Source organism: Cinclus cinclus, chromosome 16 (genome assembly GCF_963662255.1).
Source record: "Cinclus cinclus chromosome 16, bCinCin1.1, whole genome shotgun sequence".
NCBI lineage: Eukaryota > Metazoa > Chordata > Aves > Passeriformes > Cinclidae > Cinclus > Cinclus cinclus.
Genome location: NC_085061.1, coordinates 7,241,753 through 7,267,891, shown reverse-complemented (window position 1 = coordinate 7,267,891; position 26,139 = coordinate 7,241,753). Strand labels below are relative to the sequence as shown.

Genomic DNA, 26,139 nt, shown 5'->3' with positions numbered 1-26,139 from the left:
CAGTTTGTGAGAGGTCTTATTTTTGTATGCCTATCTTGACCAGTATTGGTTGATTAACAGTGTCTTAACATTGTTGCAGTGCCATCCCAAATAATTTGTAAATCCTTTTGTTTGATTTCGGCAGGGAAAAACTATTGTTGCTTTAGCTGAGAGATCATTTTTTATTCAGTTGTCTGAACCAGGCATGACACTGACTCCAGCACTGGATTAAACATAATGAACTTTTGTGCTAGAGTATCCAGTCCTCAGTTAATATCAGAGACTTACTTTCATTGGAGTCAGTGTAGTTATGAAGAAAAATCTGCTGTTCTGCTGGATTTGAAGGACTCCAGGAAATGCAGAGCAGTGTGTTCAGGAGCTCTCATTTAGCAGCACAGTCTGAAGAATGGCAGGTCAAGAGACAAGGCTGCAGCTTGTCAGGTAGATGAAATAAAATCAGGGTATTCCCAGACTGGAATATCCAAAACAGTGACCCTGCAGGGTCAGTTGTGGCTGGAAAACACCTTCTACCTGTTACTGTTACAGTGTAAAAAAGATAGACTTTATGCAAGTGCAAAAGGCTATCTCCCCCTCCCTACAAGGCTGGTTCAGGGCTTTCTTAACAACTGCAGCTTCCACAAAAGTTATAGCAGTTTACCTGTTGTTGAGTATCAGGCACCTGTTCATGCAAGCATATGCATTCCTTCAAAATACATTATCAAATTATCACTGAAAGGACCCAGGTTAACTTGAACGGTAGTCTAGGCTGCATGTGGGGTGTGACATTATTCATATGACATTCCTGTTTCCTTTCAGGTTGTGCCAAGGAATAAGCCAAGAAAAAGCTTTGTTTTAGCCTAGCATGGCAAATGAAGAAGATGATCCAATTATACAAGAGGTAAAAGTGCATTGTGGCAACAATGATTGTGTACGAGAATTTTTTATTATTTTTATTACTACAGTTCCCAGTGTTCCTGTATTGTTGAAACAATGTGTCATCAGCATCAGTGGTTGTCTGATAATCAATGGCTGGCACTGTACAAAGAATTGTTTTATGGGCCAAGTATATGGCTCATGGTATCTGTTTTGTCAGAGTAGTCTTGTCTCTGTTGGCAGATGCAGCTCAGGTTTTTCACCCTTTGTAATCTGTCCATGGCAGAAGAGAAGGTACGGAATTTTGTTCTACCATTGTGTGCTTCCAGCGAGCTCTACTGCATGTCTCTGGGAGCTGAAAACATTGGAATGACTTTGATGAGTTAAACATGTGATCTGTTAAACATGAATCTACCATGCCTTCTGCTGAAGTTAGGAGGTGTGTTCTGAGTCCGGACTTCTTTAGAGGACTGCTGTGTCCCAAGAAGTAGCCAGTGTCTTGTCACTTGATACCTGATTTTACATACCACAAGCACAAAGAAGGGCGAATCCAGGGAAGGTGAAAAGCCATGAGAAAAGGAGTGGCAGTTGTTAGGAGTGTATCTGAAATGGCAGCTTCCATATGTCTTATTCATTAAACATCTGTGCATTTTCAGTTCTGATGGCGAGATGCAAATGTTGAATGAGCTTGAGGATGTGGGTGTGTCTTGTCTAAATTAGAAAGATTTTATGCCAAAATACCAGTAACACTCTTACCTTTCAGTCGTGCTGCCAATCTGAGAACTTCCTCCTCTTTCTATAATAATGATAACAGATTTGCTTCAGATCGTTGGAGGAAAAAAAATCCTCTTTCACATTTGTTTGCTAAGTTTCCTTAGAGAGGAAAAACAGCTAGAGCCACTGTCTGCTGCCTCTTTGTAGTGAGATTTTTAGGTTTAGTTTTTAAAAAGGCCAACTGCAGAATTTCATGTCAAAGTCAGCAGAGAGGAAACTTCTGACAGGAGAGTCACAAATCTGTTTTATATTAGAGTTCATAATGAAAAGCTAATGTTGTCAGTATTTGAGCTCTAGGGGTTATTCTTTTATTACAGTTGGCATCTCATGAAAGTTACTTGTTTTGCTTTTTAGATTGACGTGTTCCTGGCCAGAAGTCTACTGGAGAAGCTGTATCTGTTTCAGGTATTTCAGTTAACTTTTATGCAGTGATTGTTTAAAATAAATGCAAAGAGCATAAGTTAGAGCTTCAGTCTGCCAAGGTCTTGGATATAGAGAAACCCGTTTGTGTTTCAGTTTGGAGGCAAGAGTGAGGCTGGGTGGTGATGGGGCCTGTGGGTGTGCTGCAGACCTGGCAGCTTTAGCAGGATGCTGCTGTGGCTGGGTGATTTCACTGGGGCACCAAACTGTCCTCTCAGGGTTCCCAGAGGGCTCAGAAGAGAGACCCATATGGATGAATCTGGGTCTGCTCTTGTGACCAGCAACATGTGGTCTGTACTTTCTAAGATAACATTTACTTGTATAAACCCACAGATATTTTACTTCTAATAACGCTACAGAGAGTTGATTCTGAGGGATAATGTTTTCTTTTTCTGCTGGTCTAATATGTGGGACTATTTTCCTGTGTCACAGGTTATTGTGGTGTGTGAGGGGCAGGAAGAGGGCTGTGAAGTGACAAAAGCAGTGGGCTTGGAGGAAAACAACAAACTTTCTAGGTCATGCTCCCAAATCCCCTGATGACTCACAAATCAGTCAATTAATGTTTTTTCTTGGTGTCTTGTCTCTGAGATCCGGCAAGTGGATCTACATGTGAGGGGAAATTAAGTTACTTTCTGTGAAATTCTTTGATCTTTGAAAGAAGAGGGGTGTATAAAACGATCTGTTTTCCAGTATCCCATTCGCCCAGCTTCCATGACCTACGATGATGTTACACATTTATCAGCGAAGATAAAACCAAAGCAGCAAAAGGTTGGTCATCATTTGAGTCCAGTCTGTAAAAGTTTGTTTATGATGTGCAAAATGTACTTTAGAAAAGCACATTGTGCTCTTGAGCTGTACTAACCATGCAGCTACTTGTAGGACCAGATCTCTGTGCTTGAAGGTATGGAGAGTCTTTTATTGTGTCTGTAAGGTAGAGTTTAGAATAAAAGTAGTTTACAAGTCATGGTGGGAAAGCCACTATTTCAGTAGAAAACAGAATCACTCATTCAGTCTGTGGATGCTTGTGTGAAAAGAGTTTGAATAAAAAGGTCTTTACAGTATTCAGAGAAGGGTTGAAGAAGGACTGAGCCTTGGAGCCATCCTCTGTCTTTCAGTGTCAGTGCAAGTCTTGATTTCTCTTTTGCCTGGCAGTGAATCATGAGGAGTCCTTTTGAAATCACTACAGGTAAAGTATAGCCAAAGCCAGAATCATTACACTTGCTTGAAAATGTATCCCAGACCTTTGACTGTTACTTTCCAGTGTCTTATTTAAAAACTGCAGCGGTAGATGTCTGTGTTACTAGAATTTGGTTCTGGGAAATGGTTAAAGGAAGTGCTTCAGTGAACTTTGGAGTTAGAATGCATGTTGTGTTCATGAAGTCTTTTATTAAATTCAGCAAACATTTGCAGTGTAAGCCCTGTGCAAACCTTTGTAAATATGCTGTCTCATCCAGGGACTTGAAACTAGCACAGTTTATGAATAACATAAAGGTAAAGAAAAAATAAGACGGTAGCTGTGATACACAAATTTATAAGGGCTTTGACACAGCCTGAAGAAGAATATGTGCTGTATTGTCATAGTATATAAATAGAAATATTATGCAGAAGAATGCTTATTTTTGGACATTGGTCTGAAATTTAAAGTTGAAGTGGGGGGGATAGTTCTTCTTATAACTAGAGATGTTTGTTACAGTGCTCTGACATGTGAAAGTCAGGAGTGACTGAAGTCAGTGCTAAGTGCTGCAGTGTCGAATTAGCAGAATCGAGGCCTTTGCCTCTGAAGAGGACTGAGTTACTTTGTATTCTTGGTAGCCAAACTAGAAGGAAATCCATCTTAGGAGAGATTCTGAATAGTTCCTTGGTGGTGGAGATGCTTGAAGGAGGTTGCTTATGCGCCTGATTTGTACTGATAAGTACATTAGACTGATAGTGTCATGGAAGGATTCCAGCAAAGTGAACATGTATCTGGGCTGCCTAAAGAACTCTGCTTTTTCTGATCCCATTCATGTCCATGGGAGTTTATATATCTCCAGCTTGTTGTTTAAATGACCTCACTGTACCAAACCCATCTATGTGCTGTTCAACTCTGTGTGAGATTTGCCCTGTGGATTTGAATGATGCTGCTTATGTACTTAAATTTGTAAACCTGTGGAAATGTTTGAAAGTGTGGGATTGGGTTTTAATTATTATGTTTGGGGCTGTGCCATGGTACTTAATGTAATTAGCTGTCTTTCCCTGATATTCTTTAGGTTGAACTCGAAATGGCCATTGATACTTTGAACCCTAACTATTGTCGCAGCAAGGGAGAGCAGATTGCTCTCAACGTGGATGGCACATGCACAGATGAAACAAGCACCTATTCCTCGTAGGTGTCCCCTTTGCCTTCCTTTCCTTTTTGGGGTGAGCACAGATATCTGTGTGTCCACCAGTGGCTGTACAGTTACAGAGGCTGCTTTGGACACTGTTCTGTAGCAAGTATTCTTGAGAGTAGCCTACATTTTTTTTTGGGATGCATCATAAATTCAGATTTGCAGAAGTGATGGATATTTGTCTGATGCAGTTGTTGAGAGTCCATTTTGAGAATTGGTGCTTTCATACTTTGGGCACCTGCATACCTTATTGCCTGTGAAATGCCTCTCACTGCCCTCCTCTGTCTGCAGGAAGCTGATGGACAAGCAAACTTTCTGCTCTTCCCAAGCTGCCAGTAATGTTTCCCGCTATGCAGCTGCTGTTTATAAAAAAGGTAAGTTTCTTTTGCTTAACCCTCACATCAGTGAAACATACTCATTTCAGTGTTAAGATAAGTCCTATTTGATCTTTTTTTTGACCTAGGTTTTAATTCACTGATGGGTCTTTTAAGAAAGGAAAATTTTCCTTGTCGGTGTCCCAAGAGTCCTTGAGTAGGTCTAGCAGAATTGTAAATATTATGTAAGAACACCCAGGGTTTGTAGATTCCTCCAGAGTCTTGATAGTTCATGGTGGCCTGAAATAATACACACTTGTAGCATGAAATTATCATTATTATTTATATTGCCTTCTTAATCTAATTTGTCTGTTTCATTTTCCTGTTCAGCACTTTTCATCCCTCTCTTGACTGCCCAGGCCATCACAGAATTTTGGCCTGGTGGTCATTTGAGATGACAATATGTAGATTGTTTTCAGTGATGACTATTTTACTAGGGGTCTTCTGGACTGTGGGTCAGGCCTGTGCCAGAATGTGGCTCTCTACAAGATCTGGTTTCAACACAAAAGGCAAACTAACAGAAACAGGTCTTGGTCTTTCATATTCCCTTGAAGTCCCCTGAGCAATGAATGTTTTTCATCAAGTCCCCCCCTTGATGAAAAATTTTTCACTTCAGTCTCTTTTTACATTTTGCTGTATTAAATATTTATGCTCAATTGAAGCTGTGGCTTTACAGAGACAGGGAGATAATGAAAAGTTGTGTCCTTGTGCAGTGAAAAAAATCAATTTTAACTGACATTAATTCTCTTTTTCAGGTGAACTTCACTTGACTCCACTACATGGAATTCTTCAGCTGAGGCCAAGCTTTACCTACTTGGACAAGGCTGATGCAAAACACCGAGAAAGAGAAGCTGCTAATGAAGGTAAATTCTCCACAATTGTGTTTCCTTAGGGGAGGTGAGATATAAGTTCTCTCTATAATGTGGCTGATAAAACTGATTCTGTTCTGAAGGTGTTTATTCTTGCAACACAGCCATCATTAGGCCATTTCTCAGATTGTTTACTGATTTGGTTTCTTTTTTACCTGAATGCTTTTATGGGCACAATGGGGGGTATTGGCAGAGGGGGGATGGGAGGTGCTGGGTAGTAGCAAAGGGTGGTGGTGGGGACTGTGCCACCACTGCCACTGGAAAGGTCATGGCAACAGGGTGTCCTGTCACAGGAGCAGTGTGGTGCTGTCATACATGGCATAGTTTGGCAGGCTGGGATTGAACCCATGCATATGGAGTTCTCAGTTTGCTTTCTTCCTGCATGGACCCCCAGACTAGCTTTGGTTCTTTCACTGCAGTGGTGTATTTATTTTTGTGGTTTCTGGCAGGTGGTGATTCATCCCAGGATGAAGCTGAAGATGATGTTAAGCAAATTACTGTATGTCCAAATTTTCCTTTTTATGCTGGTTCAGGCAACAGTTCACAAGAAAGCTTGACAATTCAGAGTTGAAATGAAAGGACAGCAAACCTCAGCTAGTCCTGCTGACCCTGGGGTTGGATGGGGGAGGCCAGGAGGACTGGCCCTGTTGCACAGGCATAAAGATGGCACTGAGAGCAAGGGGTGATTCATTGGAGCTGGGGCCCCTAGTTTGTTAGTGATACACCAAATCAATAGTGCAGATGGGTTTTTTCCAAGGGTTTTTGGGGCTGTATTGAATGATGCCCAAATCCTCTAGGTCCGATTCTCCCGCCCTGAAACTGAACAAGCTCGACAGCGACGTGTTCAGTCCTATGAGTTCCTGCAGAAAAGACAAGCAGAAGAGCACTGGGTTCACCTGCATTATTATGGCTTGAAGGTAGGTGTGTGCTGGCTCCTGAGGCTATCTGGGCCTGAAGGCTCTGCCAAGTCCAGAACTGTTTTTAAATCCATGCCCATGGGAATCAGGGAATCGTCAAAAGATAATGAAGAGGAGGTCTGTAGGCTGGAGCAGATCCTGCAGTGCTCTGTATCTCCTCTGCTGGATAATGCTTTGAGGTCTCCACACTTCAGAACTGAGAGCTGGACAAATATATAGTGGGGTCTGAGTGTAAGAATCACTTGGGTCTTGGACTGTAAACTGGACTTTGTGAAAGACTTGGGAAACTCATTCAGTCAGGTGTGAGAAATCTTGTTTGGGTGACTTGTGCATGTCTGTCAGGAGGTTTCAAAGGCATAGCAAGGGAACTATTTCCACATGTGCATCATACAAGGAAGTGAAAGCAAAACATCTGTTAGCAAGGTGGAACACTTCAGTGGTGTAATGATGACAAGGGTGGTTATAGTTTGGAATGAGAAATCCAGCTCTCTGGCATTCTGTATGTTTTCAGTATGTGATGATGGCTTTTGTTTTTTCCCTATCTCCAGGATAGCCGTTCAGAACATGAGCGCCAGTATTTATTTAGTCAAGGTCACGGCCTTGCTGAAAACACAGAATTAATTAAATCTCCCAGGTAATGGTTTGCTGTTTTCCTGCAGAAATAGCATTCATTAGTTGGGATTATTTTCAGAGTAATAAGCAGGTATATTCTTTAAAAATCTGCTCTTTGAAAATCCTATTCGTGATACAAGTTGAATTGTTTAAAAAGATAGAGAAACAAACTAGCTCTCATCTTACTGAGGTTGCCTTCTTTGTTTCCCTGTACCCTGGAGATTAAAACCTCTTGTTTTTACTCAGGGTTGTAGCTTCCTGTACATTATCACAACCGTACATTATTTGGACTGTGAATACTGTGAAGGAAAATTAAAACGAAAGCTTCTTCTGGTAAACATAAATTAATACTCTGAAGCCAATAACTTCTATTGTTAGCAAATCTTACAAAGATTTGCTTTATTATTTGTGGGGACAACTGAAACTACTTGAAAGGTGTTTGTGTCTGTTTCTTAGCAAGTGCAGCTCTACAGGAGCCTTCCGTAATGCAGTCAGTGCTTCCCTGTCATCTGAGACAGCCATGGCCCTAGTAACAGTGAAGTGGTAGAGTCTGACTGGTTAATGGTGTGGGCATGTTTTTCTTAATATTTAGCATCAGTAAATCAGTGGTAGGTGTTCTGAAGAGTTTTGGATCTGATTCTTTCTCACAGACAATGGTAATTGTATGGGTGGGACAGAAATGTTGCTTGTTGCTGGCCTGATTCTCTTTGTGGGGTTTTGTATGACCCCGCTGATGGCTGTCAGAGCACCTGTGTTTAATGTATTTCCTTGTGCAGATCCTCTTGGACACCTCTGCTGTACAAAAGAGCTGGGATTCTGACCCACATTTACTTCATACTCTCTCTTTGGGCAGATGAATGTCAGTAGCTTTTACATGTTCTAGGGAGATGGGAGTGGAAGGGGGAGCTCTTTTCAGGCTAATGTTTGTTCTGTAGATTCACACAAGCAGGTTTACTCTAAGTGAGAAATTACTGTACTTAAACCTGGCAAGTCCCAAGACAAGTATTTGAAATAATGTGTTTCCTTTTCTTCTAGTGAATATTTAATGATGCTGATGCCTCCAAGTGTAGAGGAAGAGAAGTAAGTGTTTGTACATAATGTTCAAAGCCCATTTTGGTTAGATTCTCTTTTTCATGGACTGCAAATCTGTTTATCTGCAGTGACAAACCAATGGCTCCAAGCAATGTGCTGTCTATGGCCCAGCTGAGAACTTTACCCCTTGCTGATCAGATCAAGATCCTGATGAAGAACGGTTTGTAGCTTTTGTAATACATTTGCACTTCACTTTGTGACTTCTAGTTGCCTCAGATAACCTGCCTTCCCCAGTATTACCAGTTCTGTCACCCCACCAGACAGACAGTCTGGCTCTCTGATTCTCTCAAGAATCTAAATCCCAAGCCTTTCCCTGAAAAAGAGCAGTGACAGTTATCTGACTATTGATACACTTGCCATCAATTTACACATACTAGAAAAATTTCTAATTTGATGATAGCTTTCTGTATACACTTACTTCAGCAAGTATCTCATGGAATGTGGGGTCTGAGCATGTGCAGCCTGCACTTTGGCATTTTCTGGGGAGTTTTTAACAATACACACTGCATGGGTGTCACGTAGGAATTTTGTCTCTTTAAGATTACTCTCTAATGCGAGCAAATCCGGAGGATTTTGCCTCAGGAGTGTCCTGCCTTGTCAAGTGTTTCTGCTTACAGATATTGCCAAAGGCACAGGTTGTTTTTCTAAAAAATATGATTTTATTAGTATATTAATTTGTGACCAGTTCAGCCAGTCAACTCTGCTGCAACACTAGCAGATATTTTCAGAACGGATGATGCCTACAGCACAGGGGGGGGGTAAAACTGAGTAAAACTAAGGCTTTGTTTCTTTCCCCAAGATAAATCTTTGTCCGTGCAGACCCCGCATCCCCGTTCCTGGGTGTGTGAGTGATATGTGAGACCCTGTGTTTGCCTTGCAGTGAAGGTGATGCCGTTCGCCAACCTGCTGAGTCTGCTGGGCTCGGGCACCGACCCCACGGCCGTGCTGCGCTGCGTGCAGCAGGTGGCACTGCTGGTCCAGGGAAACTGGGTGGTGAAGAGGTACGGCCGGGCTTTGTCCTGGGGACGGTACCGGGACCGTACCGGGACCATACCGGGGCCGCTCGGGGACTGCACTGGGACCGCTCGGGGACCACGGGCTTTGCGTGCCCGGCCTCCCAGCCCAAAGCACTCCTGCTCCCAACTCGCAGCTCTGCAAGCCTTTGGTTTCCTGTTGTCTGCTTCTCAGTGCAATCAGCTATTCCATATCCAGAGGGTTGCTGTGAAAAGATAATGCCTTAGTACCGGTCCCAAGTGGGATTATGGCTGAGCAGTGATGTAATCTGTGTTTACATCTGAGTTATGACAGGTTTTTGATGTCTGCGCTCACGTTCTTTTGTGAGAGAGCTGTTCTGAATTCTTGCAGAGATCAGCATCAAATAGAAACACAGAAGATTAAACCAGCGTCAGCTATAGTATTTCTTAGCAAAAATCAGTTCTGTAAGGATCTCTCTGTAGTCCCATTGCTGTTCATCAGTGGATGCTGCTCTTGTCAGCTGTAAAGTACCCTCTAGAAGGCATTACTCAATAACTCAAGCGTGGGGGTACAAAGTATACTACATGAATTGCAGTCTGTATCATCTTCCTGTTTATTAGGATAGAGCATCCTATTGGGAATTGAAGTCTGAAATGCATTATGATTTCTTTTTACCTGGTTGGATCCCTGCATGCAGAGATTTACAGTCACTGGGATAGCTGTGTTATGACGAATGGCATCCGCTGCCAGTCCAAGTGTGCCAGCAGGATGTTTCAGCTATTGTAGTACATGCCTGTATTAGCAATGTGACCAGCTTTTACAGCAACCCTGCTGTCCCTCCTGCTGTTACAGGAGAAAGCTGGGAGCAAAGTTAAAAGACAGTATATTAGCATTCAGGTTGTTCTTAGGTTATAACTGATTCTTTGCTAGTAGTGCGAGGAAGATGTGTGGATCTGTAGTGGATGGGGTGTTTATGCACAGGGCAGCACACATCAGAGCTTTGAACAGAGTGGGGAGCCATTTCTTTGGCCTGAGTAGGATTAAGATCATGAGCCTGAGTTGCTGTGGGGCTTTGGAGAGCCTGGTAACACATCATCAGCTGGCCCTGCAAGCACACAAGGACACACAGTAATATTGGTCTTAGGCTTCTTGGTTCGAGTATGGCATTTTGTAATATTGTTCTGTTAAACCCTTGATTGCTGGGAAGGAAATAAAAAAACTCTCCCATACATCAGCATTTTGGCTAAATGCTGCCTTCAAGGCTGCATACCAGGCTAGCCTAAGCACTTCTTAGGATCATTCTGATCTTGTTTACATGGACCCAAGGGAGGGTAGGCTTTGCAAGAACAAAGCTTGTAGCTGTGTTGCACACACCTGCTTGCCACAAGTCTGTGCTTTGCTGGTCTAAGCCTTTCTGCATTAGTATAATTCAGTGGTATAATTACACCAATATTAATGCCTTTAATGAAAACCATGCTTTGGATAAAGCTATCATTTAACTGCAGAACAGGGAGGGCATGTTTGTTATGTTAATCTTCACTAATGCTATTTTTCTGGAGTACCTAGTAAATAATTTCTCTACCTTTTTAATTAACAGTGATGTTCTCTACCCGAAAGATACTTCTAGTCCTCATAGTGGAGTTCCTGCAGAAGTGCTCTGTAGAGGGAGAGATTTTGTTGTAAGTATAAAAGTGTTTGTTGCTTTTAAAGGAAAACACAGGTGAAGCTTGTCTGGGAGGCCACAGCATTGCAAAACTCTTCTGCTCTACTGCAGTGAGAGGTTTCCTCCAAGGAAGTTGTTTGTGCTTTAATCTTGAAGGTGTTGTTACAAGTGTGCCGTGGGAGTGTTGGTGTAGGCTCACATTGTGTCTGGCTGGCAGGTTCAGATCATCTGTCATTAGCAGCATTCATCCCTTTCTAACACATGCTGTTGAGCACTATCACATTACCCTCACTATGTGGGGCTTGCAGAACAGCCAGGACTAGATAATGAAGTGCTTGTTTCTCCAGCTCTGTTTCCATGGGCTCAGGACTGAGGGCTCAGGAGGGCAGTGTGGGTAAGCCTTGTGCTCCCTGAGCATGCACTGTTGATATTTAAAAGAACTTTATTCCCTAGGGCTGCTAATCAGTGAAAGGACTTTGTTCTCAGGCACCTTTTGTGAGCAGTAGCTGCACATGGAAGTTTAAATGAATACAGGTCTTGTAAACACACACATAACCACAGCAAAAAGGAGCAACCTCTGCATTGTGTTTATTTTCACTAACCATGGAAAGAATTAAGTTCCTAAGTGGTTTCTAAGTTCATAATCAGTTTATGGCTTCCGCCCCACTAGAGTAAATCTGATGAGTGCACAGCTCTCATTTGTTTCAGTTAGACCTTACTGCTTTTGCAGAGTTTATACATGAGGTTTAGCTCTGAACAGGAGAATGCTAAGAAAGAGACTTTAAGGGTATTACAGTACTACTGTAAGATCAAACTGATGATGATTGAAACTGACTTTTCTTTTTGTCTTGATGTCTGCCCAAGACATTGCCATATGGAGACCTGGATTCAGGTGTGACCCAGTGACATAAGTGTTTAGGACACAGCAGATTAGGTGACATGTCGTGCATAAAGTTCAGGGACCAGAATTATGCTCAGTTAAGTAAGGGATTTAGGTTTAAAAAATACATTATTTTCATTTGAATTACATCAAATATACCTTCCATTGGAAATGGATCTGTGTTGATCTTAAAGGCAAATAATTTGCTGATTAATACTACCACAAGGAAAAAGCTAAAATATTAAGAAATAGACAGGATCAATATTTCTGGCTTTCAGACAAAGAGAAATGTCTGGTTTTGCAACTCAGAAATAGTATGTAATGCTGCATCACATTTGTGGAGAAAATGTGTTCTAGCTTAAAAAGTGAACTTCATTTTCCTGGATAAATTTGTGTAAAGTAATTTGAAAGTTCAAAAAACATGTATGGCCTTCTTGTGCTTTAAAACAGGAATGTCCTGTGCCCTAAAGTGAGCAGGTTTGGTTTGTGTGTTTGTGGGCAGAGAGAAGCTGAATGGGAGAGGAGGAGGCATGGATGACGTAGGGCAGGAAGAAATTGTCAGTAATGAGATTTTGGATTCTTAACATTATTAAGGCACACAGACTAAAAGAGGCTGTAGCTTATTTAAATGGAGACAGGAAGAAATGAAAGGTCATGTTCATGCAGTATTCTGCCCAAGTCCTGTCAGCCTGTCCTCAGCAGGATTTGGACCTCAGGAGCTTCTGTGCAGAGCACCTGGCTGTCCCCTACCTGGGAACAGTGTGTGAACGACAGGACATCTTGGCATAACTGTAAGTGACTGTGATAGGGGTGGAAGAAGGGAACAGGCACTTTGTAGGGGCTCTGTGCTGCTGAAGGGCAAGAGGAGGCAGTCATCAGCCTCCACATGCCCCTATCTGAGAGTATGTCTAGGCTGATGGTGAGGTATGTGAGAAGCTGAGCTTCAGGTGTGACTTCTGGGGTCCTAGGATCACTGCAGTGATTTTGTTGATTTTTTTGTTTGTTTGTTTTTTTGTGGGTTTTTTTTTTGCTTTGAAACTAAATGGAGTTTGAGTTCAAGAGATGCCTCATAGCTTTTGTAGTCATAAGTTTTCCAAGGCACACCATGGACTCTCAAAGCTTTTGGTCCTGTGTTCATGGCCGTTTGAGGACAGAAGGAGCCAGAAAATGTTTTTTCTCTAGCTGGCTGAGAATCACTTAGTTCTGCATTCTTGAAAGGAATGGAGGTTCTATTTTTGTGGTAACATCATTGAACAGGGTCATTGCTACAACTTCAGTAATCCCACTGCTACATGCAGTTATTAGGTTTTCCTCTTTTGTTCCCTTCCTAGATGTGGAAGTTCACGCAGGACCGCTGGGTTGTGAGAAAGGAAGTAGCAGCTGTTACAAAAGTGAGTGGATTCCTTTTCTTCCTAAATCCAAAGGTGATAACTTGGCCAAATGCTGCTGGGCGTTATGTGGGTGTAGATGGTGGATGCTGCTGCAAGCCTTTGCTCTCACAGTGCCTGCTGTGCTCTCTCTTTGGAACAGGTACAGATAATACTCTTTCTAGAGAAAAACATTCTGAGCAGCTCCCGCGAGTTTCCACAACTTCAAGACTGGCCTTGTAGCTGAGCCACTGGAATGCATCATGTCCTCTCTTGTGTTTCAGTGGAAAGCTGGGCACAGTTTGAATTGAGCTGACTGAAGGGGCTTACACAGCCCAGAGTAGCTGCTCTGCTTTGGGTGTCTTAAGAGCAACTCTTCTGTTGGCATTTACCAGTTACAATATTGAGTAGAAACTGTAAAGCAACTCAGGCACCTGAACATTCTGTTAAAAGTGGGAAATGAATGAGAAACATTAAGTCAAAAGGACAAAACCAAAATTCTTTAAAATGCACTAAAATGATACAGCATGAGTCAGTTTATGCACAGACCATCTATTTTTGAAATGTAAGAACCAGTGCTACACAAAAGCTGGGCATGTGTAGGTGCAGCATGTCTGGCCTGCAGCTCTAAAATAACATTGATTAACATAAGATTAACATTGTAGAATATGCTTCTCTTCCCCATAGAGCCTTTTCATCTCAGTTTGGAAACTCCCTTTTCTTTGCAAAACATGCCATGAGCTATTTGACTCTGGGGTGATTAATCACCACTGCTCTCTGAAGTCCTGGGCTTTTAACAGTGTGTGAAAGTGTTGGTGCTGCAGAGCAGGATGAGTATCTCTGACTTAGCTGGGTGTGTGCCCATGGAGGTGCTCCATATACACCAAATCAGCCCAGCTCTCTTGTCCCATGCGCAGTGCTCGTTGCTGAATCTGTCCTATGTAAACTGACTTCCATGTTGTTTATGCTTTTTCTTTTTCTTTTAGCTTTGCCCAGAAGATGTGAAAGACTTCCTAGAGCATATGTCTGTGGCAAGAATAAACAAAGGTTGGGAGTTCATGCTCCCTTATGATGAAGATTTTGTAAAGAAACATCCGGATATAGTTCAGAGGCAACAGATGCTGTGGATGGGCATTCAGGCCAAGTAAATAGTTTACTGTATTTTGGAGAATAAGCTAAAAGCAAAGAACTTATTAGTACCAAGGTTCTGTAGATAGTGATAATCTGATCTGTGTTGCCTCCAAGTTTCTCCCTCACAGTGCCCAGGTGTGGTGGGGGGTGCTACTGCATCACTCAAGTCATTCCTGGTTCTTGGCTCCCTGGAGAATTGGAATGTTGTAGCTAATGGCTAAAGCTGGCATGGCTGAATGCAGACATAACAACTAAAACTGTCCTGGAATATTGTGTCTTTGTCTTTCAGATTAGAAAAGGTCTATAATCTCTTGAAGGAGCACTTGACACCAAAGAAACAAGAGGTGCAGTCAGGTAAATAGAATTGTGCTTGGATCGTGTTGAAGCACTTGCATGTATTCATCCACCCATCCATATTCCTGAGTGATGTTTTGGAGTTTCTCTTTGGTTTTGAATTGGTGGAGACTGGTCTTGGTTAATAACTTTTCTTTCTTAAAATTTCCTCTGGAGTATGTAAGACAGATCTTGGTCTGTACTAATGTCACTGAAGTTGGAGTGATGCCAGCTACTGTGGCATCCTTGTAGCAGAGCCAGGAGGAGTCTGTGGCCCTGGGGACTTGGTGTTTGATGCTGTAAAATCAGCTGGTTCTCTTACCCACTTGCTCATTTAAGGCAGCTTGTGGGGTGTAACCAGCTCCTTAAGGGAGAACAGACAGGGCCAGTGCACAAATAATTCTCACCTCTCATTTTAATGTAAATGCAGCTTAATGTGAATGAGGTGATTTTTTACTTCCCTGGTTTGCACTGGGCTCTCTAGTGTGGTTGAGGGCCAGGCAATTACTGGACAGTGTAATGACAGGAGGTTGAAAGGAGGTGTGAAGCTGTCCCTTTTTTGACATCTTTCTCCACTGTGGATGCCAGTGAGAGTATTAAAGTAGCTGCTCCAAAATCCCAAAAGATTGTGAAAACTTGAGATTCCAGAGTTTTAACTGGACGTTTGGCTCAGTGCCAGACACTGGAGCAATTGAGGAATGTAAGCAGAACTGACAAAGGAGTGTATGAATCCATTTCAATACCCTGTGTCTGATCTGCTCAGAAGGATTAGTTGTAGGGTTATTTGGAGAGGATTCGTGAGCCTAACAGCAGAGAAGATAACAGCATGTGTGCCTCAAACACTGCACTCCTTGCTTTGGCAAGGACTGGATTCCTCTCTTGCCAACATGCCCCTTCCTTTCACCTTTGGATGGCTGGGTGTGGACAGAGGAAGAAGTGCAGGATTCCATGGGAAAGATCTGCCTGTCCCTTTCTCCTCATTACTGGTTAATAACACTAAGCAGAGGGTCTCAAGCTCTCCTGCTGTGCACCTCATGCTGCAAGGGTGTTCAGGTTCACTGTTAACCCTTCCACACTCCTCCCTGTACCTGGTGACATTCTGGTGCTGCCTCTGGCAGGGTTTGCACCAGCCCCACCAGCCACTAGAGAATCTAAAAGACAAAAAGAAGAGTTGTTTGACTGAGAAGTCCAACAACTTGGGTTACAAGCCAAATGTGTAAGCAGTCTGCATCCTGGTTTCCTGAATTGTGGAAAAGACCCTGGTGATTGAACAAACACACTTTGCTTTGGATTCCTTGCCTGGAACATCCTTCCCCAAACATTTGGCTTTAGAAAAACTAACACGCACTGTCCTCAAGAAGCCAGCAAAATCCCCCCAAAACTAATGTAAAATCTAATTAACAGACTGGGTTTATGCCTTAGATTTCATAAGCAGATGATGTTTCCTGGTTTTATTTCACTATGAGCTTTGTTGAGATTTATGGTACCTTTTGTTTCTTACCAGCTCATCCGTTGCTGGTGTCTGGGGAGCAAAGGGTCAACATGGCTAAAGCAAAAGTCAAGCAGAACTATGGGCAGCTGGAGAAGGAGTTCCAGAAGCAGAAGGCAGAGATGAAATCAAACGACACCTCGGCCAAGATGGATGTTCCCAACATCCGCATTAAGGAGGAGCCTGTGAGTGTGGAGGAGCCCATGGATACCTCAGCCCACGAGGGCCTGAACAACGGCCTGGTCAATGGCCTGCACCCAGCCCAGGGCTCCATGGACCCTGTGAATGGCCACCTGCCTGGGGGCTGCATCGACAGGGTCACCCAGGAACTGAAGGCCTTTGTGTCATCCACATTTAAGAAACAATTTGTACTCACCCTGAGTGAGCTTAAACGGTTATTTAACCTTCACTTAGCCAGTCTGCCCCCAGGACATACCTTGTTCAGTGGCATTTCAGACAAAATGTTACAAGACATGGTGTTGGACACTGGCTGCAAACAGATTTTGGTGCCTGTAAGTATGGTTTTCCCTTGGTGTGCTTTTTGGGGAGGGATGGGGGGTGGGGGCAGTTAAACATCTGAGGTGTGAAATATCTGTGTCCTGGGCTGGTGGACCAGAAGGACATATGTGCTTGGAGTAACTATCTAATATTAGATGTATTGAAGCTGCTGGAATTCTGTCGGGGGTCCTGCTTCCAGCAGGCTCTGCACTCTGCCCTCTCTGCCCCGTTGTCCTTGGGGCTCTATTTCCACATCCAGGCTGTTGGGTCACAGTGATTTGCTGTCCCAGCTTGCTCCTGTTAACATGATCTAAGGCGGTCCCAGATTCCCATCAGCTTTCCTGGAATTGCACAAGCTCCTTCACTCAGGGACAGGGACCCAGCTGAGAGAGGAAAGGTGACATTGACTGTCTGGGAGCAGCAGGGCACACCCAGCAGAGCCTCTGGGAAGCAAAGCCCATCTGCAGCAGGTTTCCTTGGCCCCTCTGTTTCCTCCTAGACTGTGGAGGTGTCTGTTTCTTTGTCTGTGTGGAAATGACGTGTGTGATTGCATGAGACAGAGCAGGGCTGTAAGACAGTGGATTGCTTAGGAGAGCAAAGGGAATCTGGCATCATGGGAAACAGCCTAAAAGGAAATTAATTTTACCAGACATCTGGCACTGCTGATAGGGTTACAAGCAGAAGGAGCTTGAGAACAGCTGCATTTTGGAAGAGAGGAGAAGGATCAGTTCTGCTCAAAAGAGCAGGAAGCAGGAGGGCTGGGAGAGCCTGGAGCATGGGAGCTGCTGGGGGCAGCAGGAACAGGTTCAGTCGTGTGCAAAGTACATGTTGCAGCACCTGGGAACCAAGTAACAGCCTGGAAATGTCACTAGGGAGAGCTCCAATTGTGGTGCTTTCTGCTTCCTCTCCTGCCAGTTTCCAGGTCCTGGGGTGCTGCTTACCTGGAACTGTCTCAGTGCTGGCCAGGCTCTCCCCTGCACCTGGTGTAATGCATGCCTCTGCCATGCTGATGGTAAACAGCTGAGGTCATTCCTGCTCTGTTACTTGGGGCTGGGGCTTGTTTGCTTTGGAAATTTGGGGATTTTGGAAATCCACGTGAGACGTGAAAGTGAGATAGTTTCTCTTTTCAAAGAGCAAAATAAAATCCTGCTGAAGAGAGGTGGCCAGGAGCTTCCTTCTGTGTGGAAATCCCTGTCACAGGAGAGCTGCAGAGGTGTAGAAGTGGTCCCTGGAATGTTTCTTGAGGAGACTGTTGCATGTTTTAGTTCTCCTGACTCAGAATTTGCTTCAGTACTTGAGCTCTTGTGTATGAGCCTGTACTGCTGTCAATGTAAATCTTTGCCCCTGAGCCTCCCCTGATGCTCTGCGCAGATGGCAGAGGTGCTGGGGCTGGGTTTACTCTTTGCATAGGCTCTGACACTTTGGTGTTTCTTGATTGTTCCCCTGGACAATTTTGTCAGAACCCAACAAGGGCTCCTGAGCTCAGGGAAAGCCTGGAGGGTTGTTAAGCGTGGGATTTCATAGTTACTCATTAGCTTTCTGTAATTGGAAGTGCTTTGGTGATAAAAATCAATGTTCTGAAGTAATTAAAATGATGTTCTGTGTAGGGTGAAGACACTCTTGGCTTGAGCATGTACCTATTATAGAAAACATGTGGCTGAAAATGGCAACTGAAACCTTACCAGGGGAATGCAGGATGTATTACAGAACTGACCACCAGCACCTGGGGCATGAGATAAATAGTGTTTGTGGGGAGCCAGGAGAGGCCACTCTGGCTGCAGCTGAGGCCGTGGGGATGCCTGCAGGGTGCTGTGCTTGCTGTACTTTGTAGCCTCATCAAGCGGGAGGGAAAAGCACAGGCCAGGAAAGAGCAAATCCTGGGCTGGTGCTGCCATGGGAGAGGGGACAGACACAGGGGAGAGGGGCCCTGGGCAGGCAGGACTCAGTGCCTGGGCCCTGAGCTGCACAGGCTGAGCCACTCTCCCACCCCATGGCAAATGTCTGTGCAGGGCTCTGGCTCCTGAGGATCTACACCCATTTCCTGCAGGCTGGAGGGTGAGTGGCTCTTGCCGTGGCTCCCTTCCCATGGCCTGTGGAGTGGCAAGGTTCTGCCCAAAACTTGAGGATATATTTGAGGCCTTGGGAAATGATGTAACTGTTGTGTGCATCCTGCCTGGCTGGGCTGGCAGGAGGAGAGTGCAGCCCTGCCCTCACAGAGAGCCCTCCAGACTGGTACCAATGCCAGGCTCCCTGAGAGGTGAGATTAACAGTTTACCTTTAGGATTACTCCAGCTGATAAGTTTTTTTTTCTGGCACACTCAGCCCCTTCCATCTGGTGTAGCTATAACATGAGGCTGCCTGGCATTGGCTCAGTGCTGGAGTGAGACACTTCCCAGAGCAGAGGGCTCCTCCCTGAGAGGTTCCATTTGGACGTGGCAGCCCTGGGACCTGGGGCAGCAGGGAGTTCATCTCCCAAGAGCCCTGCTCTTGCTCCAGGGGCCTAGAGCAGGAAGGGGCACAGGACAAATATTTTAAAAAGGATTTTAAGGTAGCTGAGAGCTGTATCAAGGTGAGGCTGGGGAGATCAAGGTGGCATAAAGCAGCAAAGGGACAGCAGATGGGAAGGCAGTGAAGCTGTTTGGGCTGTGTGTCTCTCTGAAGAATCCCTCATGGCATTTCCCACTCCCGTGGCCAGGCTGTGTGACAGGAGCAAGCAAGCAGGGAGCTGTTGGCAGCAGTTTGCAGAGGAAGGCAGGCTGGAAGGAGGAGATTTGTGCGTTTTTCTTCCCAACTAAGTATTGTGTTTGTTTGGAAGCTGTTTCCTCACAGAATGACTGGAAAAACACAGCTGTGTTTCAGCCCTGTGGCTGAGGCAGGAGGAGTTTGCACTCCAGGGCTGTGCTGGCTCACTTTGTCAAGTCCCGCAGGTTGTACCTGGGTGCTCCCCGTGCCCTGCTGCACTTTGCCATTCCTGCTGCAGCTATTGTGTGGAGGGAAGCTGGAGTATCTGATTTTATCTCTTCTGAAAACCTACAAGAGAGATTATTCCTCAGCAAGTGTCCTTATGGGTGGAGAATTATGTCAGGTACTGTGAGCCTAGTCAACCTGAATCCTGGCTCTAAACCAAGTGTAAAACCTTGTTATATTCCAGCCATTTGGACTAACCTGAAAGTCAAAGCTGCTAATCCCACTAGGCAGCTCCCACAGGACAAAACCCTTCCCCTTTGCAATAAGATCAGAGGCAGAGCATGAAAGGAAATGCTGATCTTTTCACTCTGCCATGCACAAGTCTTTTGGCTGGTGTGAGGGAGGCTGGGAAGAAAGGATTGGTTTATACCAGCAGCTAGGATTGTGAGATGCTGGAACAGTTGGGACTGGCTTGTTAGCTTTTCATAGATGATTGATTTAGGTCGTCTGGGCAGTTAGCAAGGAATAAATCGTTAGTGACAGACAGGAAGAGACATGTCAGAAGTGAAGGCGTATTCCAGCAGTGCTCATTAGTCACTGCTCCAAAGGGAAATGTTAAGACAAATGGATGGTGTTTTATTTTTGGGGGGGGGGGTGAGGCAGTTGTGCTCCTTCCCTTCTGCAGGGATGTGAGGCTTCTGCCTCAGAAAAAATGCATGTGTTTCTCTAGCTTGGCACATAGGGGAAAAACAAAACACGCAAAACCACTGTCAGTTTTGGAGCCTGAAATGAGAAAATATCTGATTCACTGTCTGTCAGTGTTCAGTCTTCTGGAGTCCTGTAGTCTGCCCCAAAACAGAGATGGCAATACAGCAGAAGCACCTGCTTCTCAGTAATGCTGACTTGGGATTAGTAAAGCAAGTAACTGCAGGATAGAGTGAGTCTGTAAAACCTGCCACTGTAAAGGTAAAAACCTCCAGAAGGACCCTGCAATGCACTTAGTGCTGTCAGCTGAGTACTGTTCTGGATGGTCTGGTAGCAAACACTGCTGACAGGAAAAATCTACAGATACCTTGCCATGGGATACCGTCGAGGTCCAGGCCCTGGGATTGTTCTGGTACGTGGTGGTCGACCCTCCACCAGTGGGAGACTGTCCCCATGCACCACAGTTCATGGGATTCCATTGTGTGCAGCACTTCCCTTGAAAGCCCAGCTGTGGTTGGTATGTGACAGATGTGGCACCAGTGCCCCTGTGCAGGTTGTCCCACCCTTACCAGAGCCATCAGTCAAACCTGGGCACGTTGAGGCACCTCAGGGTGCCATGGTGGTCATCCCATTCCCTGGGTCACAGGTGTGACACAGACCATGTTTCTGCTCTGTCAGTGGGGCTCTGAAAAGGTGCTGAGCAGGCACAGGGCTGCCAGAGCCAAGGCATCACTTGGGGTGGGACAGCAGTTGGGTTGTTTCAGCAGTTGTTATTCCATGGGAGCCAGGGTTTTGATTCAGTAATGCGTGTCCAGGGATACAGTACCATGAAATCATTAAGCAGACCTCATTAAATAGCTGGTTATTTTTAACAGCCTCTTGTTCTCAGTTTCCTCCACAGACTGCTGCCTCACCAGATGAGCTAAAGGTCTATGCACTTTGGGAAGCTGGTGACACTTATGATCAGGTAAAGATAAAAAAAATCACATTCCCCACTATATTTTTATTGAGTGTTTGGCATTGTTTGCCTACATGTTTCTGGACCTGGTGCAGCAGATAGTTTTCCTCTTTCTTTGTTGGCGTTTTCAACACCAACTTGTTTCCAGCTGAAAGAAAGCTCATAACATGTTGGTAATCATGTCAGTAATGAGCTCAGTGGCTATTCTGAACCTGTGAGAAGAAAGGATTCTCCAACGCAGGCCTCAGACCAGGATCCAGTCCTAGGTTTTTTTTCCTTTTGAAGGTAATGCAACATTAACCAGAAATTAACAGGTATATCTGTTTTATCTCTTTCTACCCAAGAGTAAGAAATGATTACAGCATATGTGAGCATCTGCTGAGTTCTAACTGCTGTCAGAATAAACAAGGTGAAAGGGAAGATGCCTAATGACCTGTGGATGGGCAGTGCAATTCCTAGTTCCATGAACTGAATACATTTTTATAGGAAAGAGGCAAGCACTAGGCAGGCAACCTGTTGCCTGGAGTGATGTGAACTCCCATAGAAGCATTTGAGAGGAATATATTACAATGCATTCTTCAGTGTGTTTTTGTACCTTTGGGGGTGCCCCAGGTCACAGAACAGGAGCAGGTATGACCACAAGGTTTGGAGGGACCCCTGTAGAGCCCTTGAAGGATAAGGCACTGCTGGAAAGCAGGAATATATGGGATGATCGTTTTAGGATTATGAAGCAAGAATCCTCTAATGTAGTTCAGGGAATGTTTTGTACAGACTAAGGCATGTGCAATTTTGATAGAAAGGTAGGAATAATTGTTCTCTGTGTACTTATGAGACATTTTCTTTTAAAGCATCGCCAAGTTTTGCTTGAACTCTTTTCGAAAAACTACCGAGTGCGCAGGAATGTCATCCAGAACCAGCTGAGTCAGGAGTGTGGGGAGGATCTAAACAAGCAGGAGGTGGATAGAGTGTTAAAGGTAAGCTTCTGTTCACTTTGGGTCTGATCCAATTAATACATGACTTTTAATGCTTGATTTGAGCAAAGGATTATATTTTACCTTGAACTGACAAATGATAAGGATGATAGAACAGTTGTTGTTGGGATATGGACAAAGCCTGTGTTTCAGCTTGTTTTCTGAAGATTTTATTTGTCTCGTTCTTCTTTCCCTCCAAGGAGCAATGGCTCACACATTATTTTTTATTATTGAAACAAATCTCTCTGTCATCTTGGAGCAGCAGACAATAGAGTGTAGTAAATGCCGATACTTGAGTTATTTTTAAATAATGCAAAATTAAACATTAAGGAGGTGGGAGGGCTCTGCCCAGTCTGTGAGTTACCAACTGACTGTTGCTGGTTCATGCTGAAGAGCACAAGTGCCACGTGTTCAGAAGGAAGCGCATTTTATTCTCTAGCAGGATGTGCAGCTTTGCACAGAGCAAAACCCAGGCCAAAACCAGCAGGCAGAGTAGTAGTTAATGCATCTCATTGCAAATGTTTATTTGAATCCTTTCATCTCTCTTTGAAGATGCACCATTTACTTGCTCAAGAAGTGTAAGGTATAAAATACAGACCACACAGGCCATGACTTTAAAAGAGGTGCAGGATGGCCAAGCAGAAAGTTGCCAACTAATGTAATACTTTAATCATTGTGGCTGGGCCTTTGCTCACCCACTTCAATAAGACAAGTGCTTGAGTACTTCATTACATTGTGATCTGCAAATGAATAATAGCATCTTTGAAGAACTACAGATCTGTTGCTGTGATAATAAACAAACTGGTCTTGCTTGAAAGAACCTGGTCGTCTTAGCAGTAAAGTAAGCTCAGACATTTCTGCCTGCTAGACAGTATTTCCTTTGGCTCCTGTGCTGGGAGATTTGTCAGCGACTACATGAGCTCAAGTATCAGCTCTCCTGGAACATCTAGACAATGTACTGCCATTAGTTTTTCATGATGCTGTTGCTATTTAACAGATAACCTATTTCTGTAAAAAACACTTGTCCATAAAGTCATCAGGCACTGTTTTTATGTAAGTCACTAAGTCAGTGGGTGACCAGCCTTGTTGTGGCAGGCTTTACTTCCTTGAATACATTTGTCTCAGGAATAGGGGAAATCAGCTTTGTTTCTGAAATAAAATTTAGAAGTGTGATTTTAATGAAATGGGAAGATTCTCTGGCTTCTTTAAGCCACAAGAGATTGGATTCTACTTCGAGTGAAATTGGATTTGTTGACTCGTATTTCCCCATCTGCCTGTGCTCATTTTTATACACAGAGGAACAGACTGGCAGGGTTTGTATTTTTGCATTTGCAGATCAGTCTGCAAACCCTCTTTCTAACCTCTGGGTTTGTTTTTGTTATGGACGAGCCCCAAGATATCAGAAACAAAGATACATTTAAGCTCCACAGCCAGAGTTCTGCAGTAGTAGTTGAGCTTGTGTTGAATTACCTAAGAGGGAGGTTGGAGCAAAAGGGAAGCAGGTAGCTCAGCGTGGTCACCTACTAGAAACAAGGAAATGAGCCCCAAGACACCCCAATTCCTGCACTCCTTCGCTGAGGTGCTCTCATGCCGTAAGCATAGTACACGTGTGGTCACAGCAGGGCTCTGAGGTTTGACATTTTCATTATCATACAAAGCGTTTCTTAAAAGGCTTCAGATCCAGTGACTGCCGTCACTCTCCTGCTCTGTTCCGCTGCTCCCCTGAGCTTCAGTCCCTCTTTACCCCTCCATTCCTGCTCCTCCAGCCCTCTCACATCCTTCCCTCCCTCAGCTGGCTTCTGCACGAGCCCCAGGTTCTCCCCCACGAGCCGCTGCTGTTCCTCACTGCCTTGGCATCATTTGTCCCTTTGTGGCTCTCAGCCTCCCCCCTGCCGTGTGTGCCCTCTGTTAAAGCCATTTGTCCTTCAGGGTGGGGATACTCTGTGCCCTGGGTTCTGCTCTCTCCTGTGCACTGGAGAAGGGCTTGGTACTGATCATGTTTATTGTCCCAGAGCCTGCCAGTTGTTTTCCCAAGACTTATGGACTTTAGAATCATAGAATTTTCAAGGTTGGAAGAGACCTTTGAGATCATCCAGTCCAACCATCAAAGCAGCAGTACCACTGTGACCATGAAACATCACCCAGCACCAGATCCAGACACCCTTTAAATGCCTCTAGGGATGGTGCCTCCACCACGCCCTGAGCAGCCCAACAGAGCCTTTCCCTGTCTCCCCAGGACTGCTGCGTGAGCTACGGTGGAATGTGGTATCTTAAGGGGACGGTGCAGTCCTGACAGTGGTGGCAGTGGTGTCGGGTGATCTCGGGGACACAAGAGGAACCCGCAGCGGGTGGCACAGCTGGAGCAATGCCGTGGCCTCGGCAGCCAGAGCGGGATCTGAGCTGCTCTGGGGCACGTGGGCATTGCGGGCAGCCGCCGACATCCTCGCACTCAGAGTCTGCATGGCCTCCGAGGCGCCGGAGCCGCCGGGAAGGCACTGTGGGACCCTGGCTGCAGCTTGATTAATCTGGGATTTCTAATGTATTGCAATTCTCCTTCTGTTTCATTATGAAAAAATAAAACAATATAGTGACACAGACATGATGGAAAATCATGGTCTAAAACTTTATTTTGTAAGTAATGCCAATAAATTAAATTTGTTTACAGACACCCCAGTTTTTGTTAAATCCCTGGATGCTCATACTTTAGTCTGAGCATCGTCATAGCCCTTGAGCCCTCTTCATAAAGAGCAGGTAGTCATGTTCATGGGAATGTCAGGCTTGGGAGGGGGGAACAAAATTGCTGTCTGTGAACTCTGTACTACATAACCATTGTTCTCACCTGTTATCTGTGAAATGAGTTATTTGGAGAAGTACCTGCATCTGAAACATGGGGAACAACAACTAGATTTCTTCTACTGGTGTGGGGTTGGTTTGGGGAACTTTGTGCATTACTGTATGTGACAGAGCAAGGTAAGGTAACAGAGGGCATCCAGCTGTAGTTACCACACAGCAACCATGTAAAACCTCTATTTTGTGTAATTTTTAAATAAAAATTTATCTCAAAGGTCAACTCTACCCTGCCTTGTATTTGTCCAAGAACAAGAAACTGCACCTGCTCCTTTTGCATCCTGAAGGCTTGGGGAGGAAGGAGAGGCAGAGAGCGAAGTGCAGTGCGGTCCCTGAGCTCCCTGGGCTGTGCAGCAGCAGGGACAGGGACCCAGCCCTGGTGGCTTGTCCTGAGCTGGCCTTACCTGCAGTACCAGCAGGAGCATTGGCTGTGGGCACTGCACAGCAGTCACTGCTGCTCCTGTTCTCTGCTGCAGCTTCCATCGCACGAGGAGCTCAAGGGGATTCTATTGATTTCATCTACTTATGCTCAGAAAAGGCTGAGTTGAGTTGTTGACCAAAATAAGAGGATTAAGGTAGTTAATCCAGGTAAGAATATTGGCTAAGAATATTGTTACCATACTTACAGCATTTCACATTTTGGTGGAAAATGGCTATTTTTGAATGGCTAGAAGTCTTCCTTACTTAATAGGTTAGTGTAGTTTATTAACTGCATCAATAAAACTGGGATGTGTTCTGTAGTCAGGCAGCCCTGGCTGGCACTGACCCAGTGCCTGTGGCTGGAAAGCTCTCTGAGAAAGCTGCACTCTCGGAGTAGCTCTAAGAGCCCAGCCTGGAGGGATTTACTGCACAGCCTGGCAGGACAGCCAGAGCTCAGCAATGGCACAGGTAGCCAAGGGGGAAGTACGGTACAGAAGAATCAAGAAGTTCTGAGGAAATATTTTTGGTATTTTAAAGCATAGAAATTATTCCTATTGAGCTGCTCTGAATTAGCCAGAAGTAATAAACCACTGAAGATCACCTATTTAGCCAAAAAAATCTGGAACTGCTTTTACACGTCTTCTGCCCAGCAGGTGTGGTTTGCCCCATCCCTGAAGTGGTAAGGAACTGGTAGTGAACCACTTTGTGCCCTTCTC

The 26,139-nt window shown here is 44.6% G+C and overlaps 1 protein-coding gene across 4 annotated transcripts; it reads left to right on the top strand.

The window, feature by feature from the left end:
- Positions 1 to 841: 841 nt before the first annotated feature.
- Positions 842 to 25,071, top strand: POLR3E (RNA polymerase III subunit E). 4 transcript variants are annotated; one of them, XM_062503306.1, is made up of 20 exons: positions 842 to 877; positions 1,981 to 2,031; positions 2,737 to 2,814; positions 4,296 to 4,411; positions 4,707 to 4,789; positions 5,545 to 5,652; positions 6,108 to 6,157; positions 6,456 to 6,575; positions 7,124 to 7,209; positions 8,223 to 8,267; positions 8,348 to 8,439; positions 9,160 to 9,280; positions 10,852 to 10,933; positions 13,129 to 13,188; positions 14,151 to 14,308; positions 14,585 to 14,649; positions 16,133 to 16,629; positions 21,117 to 21,194; positions 22,097 to 22,159; positions 24,393 to 25,071. In XM_062503306.1, exons 1-20 carry the CDS (start codon positions 842 to 844, stop codon positions 24,447 to 24,449), a joined length of 2,046 nt encoding a protein of 681 aa, XP_062359290.1. In that variant the 3' UTR covers positions 24,450 to 25,071. The 4 variants fall into 4 exon arrangements, with proteins under 4 accessions (XP_062359290.1, XP_062359289.1, XP_062359291.1 ...); XM_062503305.1 differs by having other exon boundaries at positions 22,034 to 22,159; XM_062503307.1 differs by lacking the exon at positions 1,981 to 2,031 and having other exon boundaries at positions 2,794 to 2,814; positions 22,034 to 22,159.
- The last annotated feature ends 1,068 nt before the right edge of the window (positions 25,072 to 26,139 follow it).

Coding starts and splice junctions, on each gene's coding strand:
- POLR3E (XM_062503305.1), top strand. CDS start 842: ATGGCAAATGAAGAAGATGATCCAATTATACAAGAG. Junction 2,032..2,736: donor AGAAGCTGTATCTGTTTCAG/GTATTTCAGTTA, acceptor TCTGTTTTCCAG/TATCCCATTCGCCCAGCTTC. Junction 22,160..24,392: donor AGGTGGATAGAGTGTTAAAG/GTAAGCTTCTGT, acceptor CTGTCTCCCCAG/GACTGCTGCGTGAGCTACGG.